Raw genomic sequence first — 20,401 nt, 5'->3', positions numbered from 1 at the left:
CACAGAATTGGAAAATTGTCAAATTAAAATCCAGACTCTAAAGGATTAAAAATTATGGATTTCAAGAATATTTGTATGGATGGAAAGATCAACAGATGAATCCAACTGTGTGGAATGATTATCATGTTGACAACAGGACATGGAACATTTAGAAATAAACATTGTGTTCTCCATTTTAGCTTGTTTTCCCTTAGTGTTCTTGACTCTTCAAGACTGTAGCAACCACAGTGAAAGGAGATATTACATGTATCTATAACTAAAAAAAAAAAAAAAACAGGAAAAGAAAATAAATATTTCTTGATTTTGAATCGTCTTCCATTCCAAAATTTAAGGTTGGATTTTTCAGACGTAAATTTTAATGCATTTCTACCGAGTGGAAGCTGCTTTACCTGATAATACCACACAGACACAAGGCTAGGGCTTAAACATTTAATCTCTTTATACAATATATTGTTCTAACTTTCAGTTGCACTTTGATTATAAAACTGGAAACGGTCATTAGAAACAAAAATCGACATTTTCAAGCTGAAAGCCCTCTGCGGAGAATGACAGGCACATTACTCTTTGCTTCTTTTTTTTTTACCCTCTTTTCTCTTTCTCTCTCTCTCTCTCTCTCTCTTCCCCATTTTCACACCATGTAGCATTAAAACTGCATTCACACATCAGAACATCGAGAACTTTCACAGCCACATGGCCGCCAGGTGACGGAGGAGTCTGCACCCGAGGAGGCGTGGAAAGATCACCGGCGTGTGGGAAGCGATTTGAGCCCACGGGCGAGCGATGTGCGTCGACTGGATGATGAGCCTCCCTGCCCGCCCGCCGCGTCGTCTCATGAACATTCATGACTAACCGCAGGAGGGATCTTTCGTTTTGTGTTAGCAACACACACATTTTGTTTTTAGACGTGTAACCAAACTGGAATACAATGAAAAGTATGGCTGAAAATCAGAGCCAGGACAGAATTGAGAACTTATCAGCTGGTTTAAACAAAATCATGCCTCAAAACAAAACAATTTTCTTTTTGTTTGTTTTTTTTTTTTTTTTAAATGCAACAAACTATTTTCATCGACGTTAGTCCCATTGCAATTGAAGCAGCTACAGAGCTATAAACCGAGAGTGAAACATGACCGGTGAGCTAATAATACACCGCGAGTCGGAGCTTGTGCGTAAAAGCTGACGAAACGTCTCGACTTCAACAACAAAACGGTCACTAAGCTATTCTTAATCAGCGTTTTCCTTATATTCATAAATCGAAATGACCTACTCTTTCCGACGCAGACAGCTTGGTCAAAAGTGAGACCCGAAAAGCCAACAAAGTCTTATTAATGCCATGATTTCTTTTCTTTCTGACTTTTAGGTGTTTCGAGTTTATGGTATCTAAAGGTTGAACGACAAAACGAAAACACAGCAACACAAAATGAGAAAATACTCGGAACAAAAATAGCAGAGATTACTCCAACTTTTCTACATTCATCTCCTTTTGTTCACCAAGCTGCTGCTCCCACTTCAGACGTTCCTTTGAAACTGTATAATAGCTCCTCGAAACGTCAAACAGGAAAAGCAATGTCCTCACATCCTCCACTCTGCAGTTCGTCTAAACTCAACCCCCCACCCCCACCCAATCGATCGGCACTTTGCTGTTGGCCCCAGGATGAGTCCGTCGTGTCCGCACCGGACCGGCTCAGGCAGAGGGAGGCGTGCGGCCCTCCCAGTACTTCTCGTACGCCTTGTGGAACATATCCTTGCACTGCAGCTTGGCGTTGAGCCGGGAGCAGATGAGGAAGGAGCCGCCCATCTTGCGGTGCAGCGAGTACGTCTCCTCCGGAGGCGGGGTGAGCCGGTGCTTCAGCATCACCGGGATCAGGTTGTGGATTCTCTCGGTGGTGGACTGGGCGCCGAAGTCGAAGGTCTCGGACGACGCGAACGCCTCGCCGAGGATCATCACCGCGTCCACGTGGGCGTTTATCATCGCCTGGTGAAGGAGGCAGCGTGAGGGTACGTCTCCGCATTCGGAGCCGTCTTCGGCGAACAGGAGACGTTAAACTTTAGGCGAAGAAAAACCATCATTACCTTGGACTCGTATCCTGTCAGGAACTTCATCTCGATCGATCGCTTTAGCACTTCCTCTCTGTCGCCTTCAGCGGCGGCGCGGATAATCTGGTCGCACGGGAAGATTAAGAAATGTGGAGAGAATATTTAGCCTCCTAAATGAATTCCTGCTAAAATAACACACTAACCCTTCAGCTCTTATAAAGTGATGACCTTACCTCTACGTAGACGTCTGTGAAACTTTGATCAAAACCCCTAGTAGCACCAAAGTCCAACAGCGCCACCTAGCGATACATAATGAAACGGTCATTCATTTATTTTACCGTACTCCTCTCCATCTCATCTGCAAATTGTGGAATAAACTTTTCTGCATTTATTACTCAGCAAAACAACCTCGAGCTTTCATGTATTTTACTGACATTTTATGCGATCGACCAGCACACAAGTAGTGTAGGAGTATGAAGGGAAAACAAAAACAAAAAAACATTTCGAAATAAAACTCTGAGAAGTGTGACGTCTGATATCCCTAAATACAAAACCCAATGCTTATAGATAATAAATATAAGTCTGTAAAGGTTTGTTAGCAGCAATACAGAACAAACGAGAGAATGAAACCAGATGACTAATCAGAGAGGAACTGAAGCGCTAAATGAAAACATACACATGCCCGCCACACTTCTCAGAGTTTTATTTTGAATAAACATGTTGAGAATGATTTATAATTTTCCTTCACTGCAAATTCATGCATGCTTTGTTTTGGTCTGACAGAAATAAGCCCATCAAAACACACTGAGGCCTGTGGCCGGAGCGGGCACAACAGGGCAAAAGTTCGAGGGGGGGAGGGAATATTTTTCGCGAGGCACATCATCTCTGCAGACAGTATTATAACCGACCGGTTTGATTAGGCTGTGAGCGGACTCACCCTGTGCGTGTTTGGATCGTAGAAGAAGTTGGACCAGTTTGGATCGGTCTGCATGTACCTGAACTCAAACAGCTCTCTGAGGCACAGAAACAAGATGTTCTGGCAGATCTGAGGGAAGAAACAAACACTTCCAGTGTCTTGGTTTGGCTAACTGTTAACGCCAACTGCAGCAAATTTATATTTACTCGCAGCATACAGGCGGTGGCGCTACCGAAACGGGATCAAGAGGAACACGGAACGGGTCGCGGTGAACCGTTAGCCTCACCTCGTCCTTCAGCTCCTGCGAGAGGCTCTCTGCCTTGTCCAGGGGAAATCCAGGAACCAGTTCAGTAGTCAGGACGTGGCTGCTGCTCAGCTCGTCGATCACCTCCGGCACGTAGAAGAACGGGTCGTCCTTCAGCAGCTCCCTGCGTCAGAGGAGGGAGATGCAAGCGTCCATGAGCCCCAACGAAGCACGCAAGGAGTGCGTATTGTAAATATGCATGTCGCGATTTACATAGCATCGTACTGAGCGAGGTGACTGAGTGCAATCCCATACAAGATTAAATGAATTTGAACATTTAGAAAGCAATGAGAAAAACACAAGAGAATTTTGTCTACTAAAAAGCCATTTGTGCTCATATTTGTTTTTTTATTTTAAATATATATAAAAAAAAAAATCACTCCAGAAAAAAGATGTAAAAAAAAATCCAAAAGCAAAACACAGCAAGGGCAACAAATACACACAGAATGACTTAAATATAGGCTGCCATCCGATATATGTAAGTTGTTTTCTACTGACTAAAGTTTTATGGCAAACATTAGAGGACAAAAGTGTATAAAGTTTGAAAATCATTTTTTCACACTCAATTTTCAATTTTCTGTACTTAACCAGACATGGAAAATGATCAAATTAAAACTTCACACTCTTAAAAAAAAGAACTCTGTGGCATGTTTCCAATTACACCACAAGGTGGCGGTAATGCACCAATCTGAACACAGCAGCTACTGTTAATTTCAAAACAAAGGTGCTGTTTTTCTGACTAACCACCTGCGAAACTCCCCAAAACTAAAGGATTGTCCATCCAAAACACTGGAGAATTAATCTGTGGTAGAATGACTTCACAATAATTGAATAATTAAAACACAAAAAATAAAATTAAATTACATTTTCTTCAGCAGCTGTTGTAAAATTTACACAGGAAGGCTTGGAAATATAAAACTATCAGAAGGCAACATGAAGGGGTTTTGTGCAGATTTTAAAAAAATCACACATTTTCTCTAAAGTACCTGAACTTTTTTGCACACTGAGCTTCTCTGATGTAGTCACACTCCAGGGCCAGCTCTCTCCTCATCACATCTATCAGATGGTCTGGAAACAGACCTAGAGACGAGCAAAGAAAATAACAAATTCAAGAAGGAAAAAAAACATTTACCAAATATTTTAAGTGTGTGTTGACAGCTAGATTTCTTTCCCCTTAACCAAGATGGAGAAAGAGTCAAAGAAGTCTCCAGCTTGCAGACATGCAACCGCTCTCTGAGACGTTAAGCAGATGTCTGACTAAGTGAAAGTAATGCAGGTCTTGGAGGCCCAATGGAGATGAAATAAAACAGAAAGGAGGGCGAAACATAGAGGGAGGCGACGGGCGTGCTTTTGGTCAAGCAGGCTTTAGGTTGCTGCGTGTTGGGATGGGTTTGGTGAGTGCGTACCCTCAGGCAGAGCGTTGCTCATGTTCAGCACAGTCATCAAGTTGTTGACGTCACTGTTGATGCTCTGAGCCACACCAGGATACTGAGGACAGAAACAGAGAAAAAAAAAAAAGTAGCTTCGTTTATTTCAACTCAGTAATTTCATGTCTTAAACTCAATCTTTTTAATATACTGTAGTTCTACTATAACTAGTCCTCCCTCATGTCAGCTGGACTTGTTCTACAGAGACTCTGACCTGTCTGTAAACAGATCAGAGGGATCAGATTATGGACGGCGTACGCACACTCTCTCCAGTAATCCTGTTGGTCCTAATAACACGGGAATGTCCTGTGTCCACACACACGTTTACGCCCTAACCTGTATCTTCATGGCCACCTCCCTGCCGTCCTTCATCCTCGCCAGGTGCACCTGCCCGATGGAGGCGGCTGCAAACGGACGATCCTCGAACGACGCCAGCTTGTCCCTCCAGTTTGGACCCAAGTCGCTGTTCAGCGCCTTCTGCACATGGAGAAAAACAAATGTCTTGTTCTATTTTTCCCCTCATTTTAAGTGATTTTAAATGAATAGTAGGAGTTCAGTTACTTCATCCGGCAATTGAAAATTTCAATCAGATCCCAGATTAAAGAAACAAACTTTGTTTTTTTTTCTTTTAAGTAATCCTCAATCTTCTTCTCAGACCTTTACACTTTAACACAGTTCCCATACGGATGTAAATGTCCACTTGGGAACTAGGGATTGATGAATAACTCAGTCAGAAGCTAACCTAAGAGGATTTAGCATGGCGAGTTGAGCAATTCTTCACCGGCGCAGGCAAAGCGTATGCATAGCGTAGCATAAGTCTGTCATTTGTCAAGTCTTTGCCCGTCATATATGTACATCTCATCATATATATTTAAACTCATGATTATCCATGCACCTAACACAGATAATAGAATTAAAGTTATCAAGTTTCTTTTCTGGTAGCGAAGGCAAATACTAATACAAATAAATAATAAATGAAAAAGTCTCATCAATTACAGAAATAAAATCCTTCTTATAAAGCGACTTTTAGTTTCTTTCTACTGATATTTTAATTCTTAATCTAAGGCAGAGGTTCCCAAACTGTGGGGCACGCCCCCTAGGGGGGGGGGCGCCGTGTCATTGCAGGGGGGGCGCGGGAAGCCGTCTGGATGAAAAACAAAACAAAACATGAACACTGTATGGGTTTTTACCTTAGAACCTATTTACCTATGTCAATTTGATACAGTAGAGGCTTCCACACTTCCCATATTTGTGTCCTCTGTCACTTTTATCAGCAGTTAAAACTGTTTAATCCGTTGTTAACATGTTGTAACCTGTTTTTCCGAGCCGCCTTTAAACGCAACATGAGCGCTACGACGCTCGCGCTGGGTTTCCACCTGTGAAGGAGACCTGCTGCTGCTGGGCGGAGCTACGTAGGTTTGTGTTAGAATCACGGCAGCAAACCAGCAAAACGCAAAGAACTTTTCACAGTTTTTCCCTCCAAACTAACCGACTGTGTTGAGTAAAGCTGTTGGATGCAGGTAATGTTAGCTAAAAGATGACTAGCTAATATCAATACAGAACCTTAAGCTTGTTAACAAGTAGCTTGTAGGCTACCGATGTTGGTGTCTATTTTCAGCTACGTACATTCATTTTGCCCCCGAAAAAGTCAATGCCCCCCCCCCCCCCTCCTCCCGTCACACGCGTCGTTTCAACCAGACAGCCATTTGTAATCAATAGGGGTGGGGGGGCGCAGAATATGTTTGGAAACCACTGATCTAAGGGGTCCTTGTCATCACCCTAATCTTTTTATCCCTATAAAAGTTCTCTATCCGATTCAAGTCTAGACTCTTGGTTCCACCACTTCCAAATGCTAATATTATTTTCAATCATTAGAAACATGTTGGTAAATTGAAAAAACTGATTTAAATCTAAATCTTTAAGTTTCACGTAAAGCTGGGCGTATGACTAATTTGCATTCATCCGTAAATATGAAGGTTTTTGCTGGAGAGAGACACTTACTGTCATCTGTTTGATTGGCATGAAGTCGGCGCTCTGCCTGACGCGCTCAAAGATCTTGGCGAGTTGAGGATTGATGAACGCATCGTCTAAAACACACAGAAACACAAAATGTTCCTCAGCAAGACATAGAAACTGAACTGAAAATTTGCAAAATACACATTTTTTCAAAAAAGTACTGGACCTAAGGTTTTTTAAGATTATAATAACTATATTAACAGGCCCGCAGAACAACATAAAATCTCACATGCCTACTGGGGAAATAAATCCTGATAAGCAGATTAACTGCGCAGGTATAGGAGCTCCAGACGTTTTGGCGAAAACTGCGCTCTACTTGGCAGCGACTGCGACTATTATTAACCTTTGAAACAGCTGGGACCTCTGAAGGTGAGCACTATTTTGGACTTGTGGTGAAAGGGAACAACGGCGGAACGATCCAAGAGCAGCATTCCCGCTGTGACAGATAAACGTCAGCAGAGGGCAGCGATTTTTATTGATTCACTCAGCTTATCTGCACCATTTACAGGATCTGAGGCCGAGGACCGCCTCCGTCATTATTTAGGAATCACCGGTTTAAAGATAGCAGTCCCCGCTCTGCCATCCGTGTGCGCCAGGTCTGAACCTGACAGGAAAACAGTGGGAAGATTATGTCCTTTTTGCTTGAGTACGTACGGCTATGTTTACTCATTCCCTGAATTGCGCTTTCCAAGTTTGGACCAGCATGTTTATGGTGAACCTGAATACCACAGGAGGGAGCTAAGCAGGACAAGGTCGAGCTGTGGGACAGGCCAGCGGTGGTAAACAAATTCAGGACGAGGTGTTTATTGCCGTTACCTGAGCTGGGTTCATAACTTCGCCGCAAGCCTGTCTGCTGCGGTTAGCGGTGTACTTTAATTATCTGGAGATTGCTTGAAAGCAAATAAACCTGTAATCCAGATGCAGGTCAGTGTCGGTGCAAAAAGCTCCGACGGAGAAATAACGCAGACACGGCCATAAAACATCTGTGTTTTCATTCCTTCTGCACAATCAGCTCGAAAGGAATGCATCCCGTTGACGAAAATGAATTTTAAACACATTAAGGACATCGATCCCCCCCGTCGACATCTTCTAAAACACTTTGTGAATCACAAACACCATCGTGAGGCTTTGAATAAAGTTTTCGAGAATAAACGTTATTAATTTAATGTTCTGCAGCTCACCTTGGATACTTAGAGCTTGTCCAAGTTTGAGAGCGGCTCCTCTGACTTTGCACAAGGTCCTGACGATGCGCTCAGCGTTGGCCTCGGACAGGAAGGGGCTGGAGTCCAGAACGGCTTTCTTATTTTCACCTGGGGAAAAAAAATAAACAAAAACATTTTATTTGGGTTTCATAGACGTAGGCTTGAATGAAACAGCAGAGGATTCTGATTCACATCTGGCAGGTTTTCATTAAAAACAGATGGGATGAAACCGGTCAAATTCACCAAGTGTAACTTTTTTTCCGCTACGTTTAGGAGCGATTAAACGTGTTTTCTGTTCTATGACTGTCTCGGATTTTGTTAGAGAACAACAGTGAACAAACAGCATCATGAAGATCAAGAGACGCAGCTGAGGGGTGAAGGAGAAATCAGTGGGGGATGTTTATAGCAGAGTTGTCTTATAAGACAATATCTTTAACCCTCGAACATCTCACAGTTCTGTTTCCAGTTTTCCACAAAACTATGTAGCAGACACGGTGAACACCCGGGCAAAAACGTTGCAAAATGACGCAAAAGCTCTGAACGGTCTGACAACTTGGTTTGGCCACAGACAAAATAAGCCTGACAAGCTGGATTCTCTCATATTTCTGTAAAAGTAAACAAGGAATGTCCTGAGTTTGGGAAAAAAAAAAAAAAAGTGTGAACCCAACCAAACATTACAGATATTTTAAAAAGGTGCAGCTTTCTGGCTCCCAACCTCGTCCAGAACAGAACACGACCCGCTGTAGTTGTAAACATGTGGGGACGACAGTCCGCCGGGCGTCGTTTACAAAAACGCGCTGAGGCGGGGGAGTGATTGTGTGTGTTTATGTCAGTGGGCCGTCAGGTAGACACCTCAGGAGGCTTTGGCAAAGATTTACCCATCGTTCGGCGCGTTCTCGCTGGGATTAGAGAATAAATGTAGATAAAAATACCGGCCAGCAGAAGCACAAAAGCCTGGGATTTACGCCTGGCAGCTCTGTTACAGCTTAGGATTAGTAGGTCATTGGAACAGAGAGGCAGCGCTTGCTTAAGAGGCGAGCTCATCGGGGAGGCGGTTTTTGAAATATGCGTAACATGTGACGACGTGCATGAGAGAAGACGAGATGTTTTCATCTCGAGTGGAGAAGAACGCATAACATGCGATGCATGTCTTAATACAGACACTCAAAACATTAATATTCACACCAGAATAATAACTTCGACGTGTTCACTTTACCTGCAGCTCCGTTCATTCCGATGCTCTTCTTTGCGACTTCTGCCAGGGCTCCAATACCTAAACCCACAGCTAAACCTGTGCAGAAACAGAGACGCACACACAGATATTCCATTAAATTCATTTATAAAGAAATAAAACATCAATGCATTTTTACACATAGGTACAGATTACACTCAAAGCAGCAGGGACACTAAAAAAAACACGCCGCCATGCAGTGACCTGAAAGAGCCTTTCAGTCAACCTGCAAGCATGTAAACATGGAGCGTTTCTCTGTGTGCAAAAGTGCGGCGCTTAACTCTGGCCAATGAAAGCTCCGCCGTGGAGCAGAGCAATGCAAACCGAGCCGCTTCCTTTGAGGAACCTATCTGTTGATAGTAAAAACACAAAGCAGAGGACTGTTTGTGAACAAGTTCCTCCATGTCGAGCTTTCACCTTACGTAACCTCGCATTACGTAATCGACAACAAATCTGAGCCGTGTCGCTGAGCGTGGATAAAAAATAAATAAATAAAAAAAGGAGGACGCTGTGCATCTTTACCGCCCGACATGCAGCCCGATGTCCTCAGCAGTAATCACAGCCTAAATGTACGGAGTCTGAATACGTGAATCCAGCATAACGCTGTTCTTTTAATGCTGATGTTAGAGGCAAAACAAAAGACGGACTCCTAATCGTGCAATTAGAGGCGAGTATGAATACATCTCTCTAAGGTCAGTATGTCCTCATCCCTGTCTGACAGGCACTTTTCCAACTCGAGCACAAGCGTCTGTCCATCATCTGATCCGACGGAGCAGCAATGTGTTTACAAAAATGCAGCTCTGTGTATGTGCTCTGCCAAACGCCGTCAATTAACTATTATTTACACATGACAATTTCGAATACAGCTGGTATGAAATGAATACATCTATAGTTATTTAAAGATGGCTGCTATTTATAAAACATATGTTAGACAGTAACATTTAAAACACCTTAAATAACAATTTTAAGTCGTACCATAAAAGCACATGCAGTTATTGCAATATTTATTTGCATTATTAAAGGAAGGAATAAGCACAGCTCCTGCCAACGCTGCAGATAACCAAACAGCTCCTAATGAGCAAAAGGTTTATCAAGGAAGAATATGGGCGGGTTTTATTTTAATGACTGTATTTCAAATGAGTTCTCTGTAAACTAAATAACTTCATATGTGGGTCTTTTTTTTATTAATCAGTGTAGGCTAATTTGGTGACACTTGGAAATAAACATCCGTGTCAGAGTATCAGCATTGAAATCACCCAGTCTATCTTTTTCACAAAGATCACAGATCTGAGCACACACACAGCAAACTTTTATACCCCAGTTGGGGTACCTGTTTGCTAGGTTTCCAAGCCACTGAACTCAGACATCATGTAGTCCAATTTCCTTCTTATCACTGGCTAAAGAACCATACAAATCTTCACTTGTGCACTCAAAATTAATCTGGAGACATGCTGCAACTTTTGTCTTAGACTTACCCAACAATTCCATAATTCTATATATTTTTTTATTTTTATTTTTTTAGATATGTAAGATGATGACTTACCCAACAATTCCATAATTCTATATATTTTTTTATTTTTATTTTTTTAGATATGTAAGATGATTTTCTCACTCAAAAAGTCCTCAAAACCCTCAGCAAAATCTTTGACGTCAGTGAGAATCACGGCAACGGCAAGAAGACATCGGAGCTAGGTTGTAGCCAGGGAAAGAAGCCAACCGAGTCATGACTATAAACCTTGATGCTGTTTTTGTTTTTCCTTCTCCCCGTACTAAAATGTGTACATTTTCCACACACGGCTGTGTGAAAGGCAATGAACCTGTTGACGTTTCTTACCGACCGTTACTGGAGAGCGAAGGACGAGCAGAGGCCACGTTGCTAAACCTGCTCTGCCCACACTTTTCAACACCTTCTAAGTGTCACGACCGTCGACATGCTCAATCAGCTACCCGCCGCATGGCGTTGCGGCCCCAGTGGGTCCCGCTGGACTGGAAACGAGCTGCAGCTAAATTCTGACGCCCGTGTTTGTGTCGGCCGCGTCCTCTCCCAATTTATCCCAGACCGCTCTGGGTTTAACTTTTGTTCGCCGTGTAGTCGCTTTCAAAGTTCCGGTTTAAAGTTGACGACAGATTGTCGTGTATACAGCATCTTAAATTAAGCCACAAGCTACAGACTGGATGCGCTGTAATCTGAGATTTTCCCCATTCGTCTGTGACTAGTCTGAGATAGATAAACTACAGGGTGTTGAGGATTCTCTGTAACATTCGCAGCATTTACCCCGGAGGCGATGAGGTTAAGAACTGTCATTACAGGAGCGTTTTAGACTAGAAGATAAAAAGTCTGTAATGTTCCGTTACTGATCTTGTAACACTGTGACTCCGTCACGTAATGATTGTGAAGCAAGCGGCCCAATCTTAAAGGAGTGAAAGACCAACTCAAGTAATAAAATTACTCCGGTGAAGCTTGACCAGCGTTTAACACCGCCTGTTCGAGACAAAGAGGACCCCGTCCTATCGGGTCTAGTAGCCATGACCCAGTTATCGGTATCAGGAAGGAAGGAAATAAGGAAAAAGGAGAAACGGGGCACGAGGGAGTAAAGACAGAAGGATCCAAGGAATACAAGAAAGGCAAAGTCTGACATTTGAAAATATTTCAACATGAACAGTCGTGACGCGGCAACTAAAATTAATCTACCGGCTACTCTTCTTTCGGTAAGGGCATTTCAAAACTACATCTGGCGAGCTCCCAACAGCGCATTTGTTATTGCAGCCAGTATCGCCTCAGTAATCAACCAGTTAATATCTGCTTGTCGTTCTCATAAACGGATATCTCCAACTCCAGCCCTCGAGGGCCTGTTAACCGCAACTTTTACACGCGTCTCTGCTTCAGCACGCCTCGTCCTAATAACTGGACCGTCAGCGGGAGTCCGCAGAACAAACAGGAGACATGCAGAGTCGGTAATTTGGCCGTTTGTTTCGAGGCTCCGTGGACTTGCGGTTAAAGATCCGTGGAAGACATCAAAAAGATTTTATGTTCTTTACTGAAAAATTTAAATTAAGTGTCCTGACTGCTGAATGTTAAGCTAATATACAGAGTAGATGCCAATATACCTGTAATTACCAGTATGTTATATTATTTCCTGTTTGATTAGGAATAATTGTTGCTTTGAAAATGAAAATCGATTAGATTGAGTGTGTTCATTTTTGTTCTAAATTTCTGCTTCAATACCAGATGTGTGAACCATTTAGTCAGGGTTATGACCCCTCAAAGGAGTCCGCTGATAATAGTTTTTATTTATTCTTTCATAAACATGATCTAATAATTGTGGTTGTAAGGATATTTGTTGCAGCTGTGAACCCAGAAAGGACTCTAGCAGTAATGTAATCTAGCTCACTTATTGAGTTGTTTTTTGCCATGGTTACAGTCTGCTGCTGATGTACGTGCACACTCGCAGGAGGGCACCCATGACCGCAGATGTAGTCAGACCAACAGCCGATGAGTCACCCGCAGACTCAGACGCAGTAATCTGGTTGTACCTCCAAAGTTGGCCAATCTGCCGAGCCGGGTCACAGGCACCTTCCTCTCTCTGGCTCGTTCGCTCAGCTGCGGACGACACAAAAGTGACGAAACCTTCGCATCACGTTGTTAAACCGGGAGCGCAAAGCTGATGTTTGCCAGGAGTACGAGCGCCAGCTGTTGTTATGGGAACAGGAATTACCATCTGTTTGTGCGGCTTCGAGTCAGCCCTCTTGCTCTGGCTGGTTTTCTCAATGTCCTCAGCTGTCAGTCCTCCCACTGAGGACTGGTCCTGGTGGTAGCTCCTGAACTGGTGTGGATAATTAACCCCCTGCAGCACGTGCCTGCTCAGGCTGTGGTTGTACCGCTGATGTCCAAGGAAATGCCTGTAAAACACGAAAGACATATTATTACCGTTAAATACACAATCCGACAGAAATGTCACTTAAAAATATAAGCTGTTAACAGAAACAGACCTAGCGTCTTGGTGGTAGGATCTTGTGTGACCACTGAACTGGCCGCTTGGATCTTTGTATCCCTCAAACATTGACTTTTTCCCGCTCGTGTTGCTGGTCCCTGCCGACCCGTCAGTACCCGTCTCTGTGTGATCAGCTGTAAAGTCCGCGTGTTCTTCCCTGAACTCCGACGATGCGAACGGCGTCTCATCCTGAGGAAAATCAAACTCCGACTCAGAGGTGCTTTGCTGCTGACCAGACAGCTCCTGGAAACCAAAGGAAGACGTACTCGGGTTACAAATCAACTAGCGAGACGCCGCTCTGCCGCAGACTAACCGATTAAACGGAAACTCGCCTGTATTTTCGACATGGCTACAGACAGGCCTTGCTCTGCGGCTGATTGGACGCTCTGGACAGCGGCACCGACGCCTGCAGCTCCTGAGTAAAAAAAAAAAAAAATGTCATTAGGAATTTAAAGATGCGTATTTATCCTAAGTTGCTTATAGTTTGGTCTGATATGAAAGTTGAATTTTTCCCTTTTGCCAATCCAATATTCTTGACTCGTGCGGTTTGTTGACTTGCCTGAGCTCCAGGTGCAAAACAGCAGGAGACACATTTTGGCAATGGAACAACTGTCCACCAAATCAAGCACAGATGCTGTGAAAGCTGATCTGACACCGTGCATATTTTATACATCATCCAAGCCATATGTTAAGCGTAGCACAAGACACAGATTTTTACTGCTGCAACACAAAGAGGGATCTTTTCAAACATCAAAAAACATTAACTACATGAATTTTAAACATAATTTTGTACAAAGCTTTGGGTTACGACGCCCTGCGTGACCCCGAGACATCTTACTAGTGCCGCTGTTATGAGCTTATGTTGCTAGGGGACTTTCAAAGCTGTAGTCTTTCCCTTCCATTTACCCAACGCCTCCAACTAATACTGCCAATAAATACGTGTTGGATTTTTTGTTTGTTTTTAAGTACAGAAATCAGTATAGACAAAAGAAGAACCCACTGCTAAGGTACTTGCAAAAGAGATTTTTTTCCCCCACAGATTATCATATTAAGAATAACAAACTTCTATGTAATCAAAAAGTAGCGCATAAATGAAGAGGAAAACAATACGGTAATGGCAATGCAAATGTTTTCCAGGAGAAAATTGGTGATGGCAGCATAATGCTGAAGGGATATTTTTTATCTAGAAGAGACGGTGGATGGGGAGAAATAACGGAGGCTGGGTTAAAGGTGAACCAGCAGGACCATAAATCCAATGTCACAATTTCAATGGTTTAGATCAAAGCGTATTTACATTGCGTTAGAAATGTCCCAGTCAAAGTCCAGACCTAAAATCCAGCTGTGAATCTGTGAGAAAACCTGAAAACCACAATTCGCAGATGATCTCTGGCCAATCGAACTAAAACTGGAGCTTTTTTGCCCCCACAGTCACAGTCAGCTAACCAACATGGCTAGCTAAGTAGCATCTCAATTCCCCACATCGTTAAACATCTAATATTTGGTTCCAGGTCCACATGCTGCTAAATAACTTGCAAATAAAAAGAAATGTGGGAAAGGTGTTAGAAAGCCGTTACACAGTGTACATACCGGTCCCATTGCGCACGGCGTTGCTCTGGGTCTCCACCACAGCCTGGCTCAACTTGGCCAAGCCTCGCATAAGCAACATCATATCACCCGCCATGATGGTGCTGGACACAGAAAGAACAACAGAGATTAACGCTACCTTATACATTCAGGGGAATATAATAAATTAATACAAATAAAAACAAAAAAGAAAAACACACATTCAGATATGTAACCCCGTCCACAGAAACAAAGACCTGAAGATGGACTAGGAAGCAAATGGAAAGGAATAAAACTTGTCAACACTCTCGTTCCTGCCAATAAGTGAGCTCGCCAACAAACATACACAGCTGTTCTGACTTTAAATCGTCACCTAAAAATACACGACCTCCACTCTGTCCCCTGCTTGGATGAGAACACACACACACACACACAGATTGGGAAAGGCGACTCTTGCTCGGGTGAGCTGTGAATATGCAGTCCAAGACCGAATCTGAAAATGTCACTGGAAACGAAAAGGGAGGAGTGCAAAACAAACGCTGCAGCTATTTCAGGACACCAGTCACTGTAGGTGCATGTGTTTGGTTTATGTTCAAGGCCTGAAGCCGCACTGTACCGCTCTCTGAGGTGTTTTTTTTAAAAATATATATACAACTGACAAGCTTGTGAGACTGCTTTCTATTAACCTTCATCTCAAAGCCCTACCACTAAGCAAAACAGATCGGGGTTAATTCAGGCCACAAAGTGAGTCTTATCTAAACAGCAGCGCTTTCATCTGCATTCCTGAGTGTGTCGCAACATTCTACTGCTGTTTTGACACACAGGTGATCCACCGACGGTGCGACAATGCGCTTCGACACAACACAGCCGAGGCCGAGTGGAAACAGCTCATGCTGCTGAGTCTTAGCAAAATGTGAGCATGCGTGAAGCGCTATACATACACTGGCAGTCGGTAATTAGGTCATCTCCCTGCTTCAGGCCTGTTCTGTGTATACTTTACAACTCATGTGAACATGGGTGGAGAAAAAGAAAAAAAAAAAAAAACAAACTTAATCATCTATCTTATCAGAGTAGTATTGTTTAACGTGTATTAGTTGGACTTTTGATCACGGCAAGAGGCCGCGGCTTTTGTTTTGGTTCTACAGGACCGGGAGGTAAAAGCAGTGAACCGTCATTTTCAGGGAACAAATCTGTTCATTCACAAATAAAAAGCTGACTAATAACATGAGTTATTATGGGGTTGTATGTTTTTTTTTTCTTGTTTGTTTTGCAAATATCACCAAAAATGGTAGTAAATAAAGGCTGAAATTAGATTCACAAATTAAGCGATTGCTAATTGTATAGTTGCCTTACTAAGAGTGAATGGTGCCTCTCTTTTAGTCCATTTTGCCACTGCAGAAAGTTTGCTCAGAAACAGATGAATTTGTCTTTTGTAAAGCAAGTAAACATACCAATGTTCTTTCAGTCAGCTGATTGGCAGTGGGCAACAGGAGACGGTGGGAAGGGGGGGGAGGGGCAGTGCTGTGTTCCTCTATGCTCCATGCGAAAAGAGAAAACTTTGATCATGTTGGTATTTTCCCTCTCACCTCATCATAATAATACATTGTTTTCATAGTTGCCAGCATCAAGGTTCCAAATATGATAGCAAAAAAAATATATATAACAAAAGAATTTTTTATTTTTTTTTTTCAAACGTCCTGTTTTTATGGTTGGTAGTTATTTCCAGGAAAATCCATTAAGTGCCAAGAGTGACCACTTTCTGGTCACACTGCAGAGTGAGGCAGCGATGCCCCTCCCCCACCTGTTGCTTGCTGTGCGTTTCAATCAAAGAAGGCTTTCATAGTTTTCCCATGCTTATAAACGATGATATGAAGCAGTAAAGAATAGTAAAAAATACAAATAAAAATTAGCATTAGACAACAAACATGAGATTGCAACAAGTTCAGCATTTTAGGCTTTTTAGCCTGGCCAGGACTAGAAGGATCTGCCCTGTGGAGGGAAAAAACAGAAAACAGGCAGGAAGGGTGCGTTGTCAGGGCAACAGGCATGCATGTGGTCATGGGATCAAAGTCGACCCATTAGGAAAGTGGTAGCAGTAACTTCATCCTTGCAGTTTTATTATTATTATTATTATCATTTTGAGTTTTTTGTCCTCTCTTCAGTCCCATAAAAGAGCAACACATAGAACAAAAACAAAAAAATACCTTATTCCTATTATAGCAATACATTTGTAAAATTATAAGCAGCGTCTGCTAAGCAGCCGACTGCAGAGTGGCTACAGATACACTCACTCACTAGTTAGCCAATATCAACTTGCTGTTTGCGCAGTGTAAGTTTTAAATCTATTTTTAATGAAAAAATAGATTTTCTAATAAAAAAGGTTTATTGATCTGAAGAAAACAGCTTGAAAACTACCACTTAAATTTAGCTGGTGTTAGCTCAGCAGTTTTTTTTTTTTGTCTATTTATCAGAGAAATAAAATTATATATTTTTTATAGCAACAATAGTACAAATTGTAGCTTTTTGTTTGAAATAAAAACTATTTGATCATGTTCTTTAATTAACTTACAACTGAATTATAAAGATTCCACGAAATCATGCTACTTTCACTCAATCGTTAAAGTATTATTACATCCAATGCAGCCACGTTAATAATAAACCTATAATTGTTATCGATCTCAAAGATAACACAGGCAATCAACTTGTCAGACTTTGCGAAACGAAAAGCAAACAACTTTTTAAGAGCTTAATAAAACCGTTCATTTAAACACCTTAGAAACACATCAGCTGTGGGTAAACGGATTGATTGAGGAAATGCTTTTTTACCCAACACTGTAGCGAGGGAGAGGAAAAACACAGAGGCTATTCTTAAAGCTCACACTCTGTGCTGATGCGACGTATTGTGTGCCGTATTTTCTCTGCACAAGAACACACATGTAATCCTCAGCTGTTGTTTGCTCCACGGGACGATATGGGAATAGCTGAGCAGCTTGAGTCACTGTCTGAATGCTGTTAGCTGCACCTCATGGAGCCCCGACAGTAAATCATCGCCGCCCTTGACCACTGAGCCTGAGCCAAAAGTGGGAAACCGATTCCCGTTGCTGTGAAGTGGCGAAGCGCCACTGCGGTGGCATCACCACTTCTTACTGGGGAAAGCTGAATTAGATCATGTTCCCTGAAAGATGACGAAGCTGGAGTTTGGTCTCAGTTCCATGCTAGTAAATGACTAAGTCAATGTTTGTTACAAATGGTTTGTAACGGCTACACCACGCTGGTGAAATTTGTAATTGTCAATGTCATGTTATTTATTTTTACAGTTTTTGAATAGAATACAAATCGTCTATGCTTTAACGAGTGAGTGGATAGTCTTGCCGTGTATACTCTGTTGGAATCAAGAGAGAACTGTGCAACATTAGGAAGACATAAAATTGAAAAATTATTGTTTAATATTGCTCTTGGATTACTCAAAATGTCTTTATAGTCATCACAATGTTTCTCATTCACCCTCTACGTATTAGATCTCGGCGAATGAGTTGGATTCCGGATTGAACTAGAGATGTGATACAGAATCTCTAGTTCTTCTTACTGATTTCAATAATGTTTTTTTTTAGGTTAATATGGGCTTTTAAACGGGACAGTTAACCCAAACTAATGAAGCAAGATGTTAATTGTTCTCTTAACATAGGTTTGTTAAGATTGGTCCTAACAATATCAAGTGATTTCGGAGGCAATTACAGAAGAACATCAATGTAAACGTTTTGTTTATCTCTGTGACTTTTTTGCATGTTTGTTGCTCCGAATGAACCCCTCATTTTGCACCCAGACTATTATGGATAAACAAAGTTGCTTAGCCTAATTTTGGAGAAAACTAAGGATTCAAACTTTTTTTTTTCAGAAATAAAAATACCAAACCTGTGTTTTGAAGAATCATACATTGAAAATGCTGGGGGGAAGGGGTCCCTGCAGAGAAGGCTTTTATAAATCTCAAAAGTGATGTTAAAGAATCTCATTTCTGTGTAAAATGTTTCAGATCAGATTCATTGAGATGATTAAGTGAAGTTTAAAAAACAAAACAAAAAACTAGAATAGCCCTCAGACAGAGGCACCCTTATTGATATAGCACATTTAATACTGCAATCACAGACTCAAAGTACCTTAAAAGAAAATAAATTTAGTAAATTATATACGATCGCACAATAAATCAAGAGAGTAAGACAATGAGTAAACAATAAAACATCCTAGTAAAATGAATGAGTCTTTCTAAAAGCTTGGAAAAACCGATCATAACAACCTCTAAAACGATTATATTAAATTGTCCGCTGTAATAATTAAAAATAAACTCATAAATACACCAGTCTCGCTTTAAAAAAAAAACGTAAACATTTATAGTTTTTACTATCTAGCTACTCGACGTTATGCCATAACATCCTTTCAGAAACACTTTAACGCAATCCTCAACTTGAGAGTTATTGCAGCAGTTTCACTTCACCTTTTAAAGGGTCACTCCGCTATATTCTTCAAAAAGCGACCACAGTGGCCTCCTTTTAAAATCTGCGACCGACGGCTTCCGTGGAGCCACGAGACTTGACGAAAACTCACGAGCCGTTTGCAAGTATGAACTCCCGAGTTCACGCTACCATTTTGAGCGTCTTAAAGCGTCCGTAGCCGTGTGGTTTCTGTGATTCGGCAGCCTGGGCAAAGTTTGTATGAGCAGCTCGCTAAGTTTAGCATTAGTGAAGGCGGCCATAGACCCGCCGCCATATGCCAGGGACGTCAGCACGCTGACCAAGAATTTGCAACGTAACCCGTTTCAGGCTGAAGCTGCGGAAAAAAATACGACTGTTTCAGCATTAACTGGGTTATCGGTGCGTTGTTTTGCTCCCACGCGTCGATGCACGAAAATCAATGTTTGGGTTTGAGGAACTCACCAGCCAGCAGCTGTCCTGCAGAGTCTCTGCTGCTGGTTCCTTCCAAGTCTATTAGAGGTCAACAGTGGCAAGCGTCTCAGAGTAAACACTCCCCTTTTGCGGTTGCACAGTTGAGATATGGAGAGGATGTTGTTGTTATTATTATTTTTGATTGAAACTGTTTGTAAGAATTGATTCCTCTTCTTCTCCTTCTCCTCCCGCTGCTCCTCCTGCAGGCAGCGTTTAATCCAGGCTGTCTGTCAACACGAGGTCAAACCCTGTTTCCCAACTTCATGTAGCAGCCAGGGCCACTTATTGGCGCAACCTTTATCTTGCGATCAAAAGCAACCTTTCACACGGCTCACCTGAACAGTTTACTTTCCCGTCCCCTCGGTTCTTATTCCTGAAGTCATTGCTATGCATCTACACGGTATAACCTCGGTTTTGCAGGGCTCTGGTTGTATTTTTTCCTCTATTAAGCCCCGCCCACTCTTTCTCATTGGCTCTTGATAGTTTGTTTACAGTCGAGGGAGTTCTATCCGGGAGGCCCCATGTTGTTCCTGAAGGAAAGCAGTGCAGATAAGCTCTGGCGGCTGTCAATGGCATGTCAGGTGAATGACCTTCACAGGCATACAGATTTACACTCAAAATATACATATGTCCAAGTGTTGTGCCAGCAGAAAGCAACACAAAAGCAGCAAAATAACTTATTACTCACATTTCTGACTAACTGGTTTTTTGGTGCCATCTGCTGGTGGTAAGACGACAGCGCGGTGACGTGGACTCTTGTTTTTCCGCTTAACTTGGCG

The 20,401-nt window shown here is 42.3% G+C and overlaps 1 protein-coding gene across 4 annotated transcripts; it reads right to left on the bottom strand.

Moving 5' to 3' along the window:
* Positions 1-415: 415 nt before the first annotated feature.
* coq8aa (coenzyme Q8A, genome duplicate a) lies at positions 416-20,105 on the bottom strand. 4 transcript variants are annotated; one of them, XM_014985790.2, is made up of 17 exons: positions 19,958-20,105; positions 14,710-14,810; positions 13,455-13,537; positions 13,121-13,365; positions 12,847-13,030; positions 12,665-12,731; positions 9,116-9,190; positions 7,879-8,007; positions 6,683-6,768; positions 5,018-5,158; positions 4,661-4,742; positions 4,241-4,334; positions 3,237-3,378; positions 2,972-3,079; positions 2,268-2,333; positions 2,071-2,157; positions 416-1,972 (listed from the first exon to the last, which is right to left on the bottom strand). In XM_014985790.2, the coding sequence occupies exons 2-17, from the start codon at positions 14,801-14,803 to the stop codon at positions 1,682-1,684; spliced, it is 1,974 nt and encodes a 657-aa protein (XP_014841276.2). In that variant the 5' UTR covers positions 14,804-14,810; positions 19,958-20,105; the 3' UTR covers positions 416-1,681. The 4 variants fall into 4 exon arrangements, with proteins under 4 accessions (XP_014841276.2, XP_014841275.2, XP_014841277.2 ...); XM_014985789.2 differs by having other exon boundaries at positions 19,614-20,101; XM_014985791.2 differs by lacking the exon at positions 19,958-20,105 and adding an exon at positions 19,175-19,569.
* Between the last annotated feature and the right edge of the window lie 296 nt (positions 20,106-20,401).

The sequence above is a fragment of the Poecilia mexicana genome, unplaced genomic scaffold (genome assembly GCF_051168715.1).
Source record: "Poecilia mexicana isolate PSO_F unplaced genomic scaffold, ASM5116871v1 scaffold_21, whole genome shotgun sequence".
Lineage (NCBI taxonomy): Eukaryota > Metazoa > Chordata > Actinopteri > Cyprinodontiformes > Poeciliidae > Poecilia > Poecilia mexicana.
Note: the sequence above shows the minus strand (reverse complement) of the source record. Positions and strands in the feature narration are given on the sequence as shown.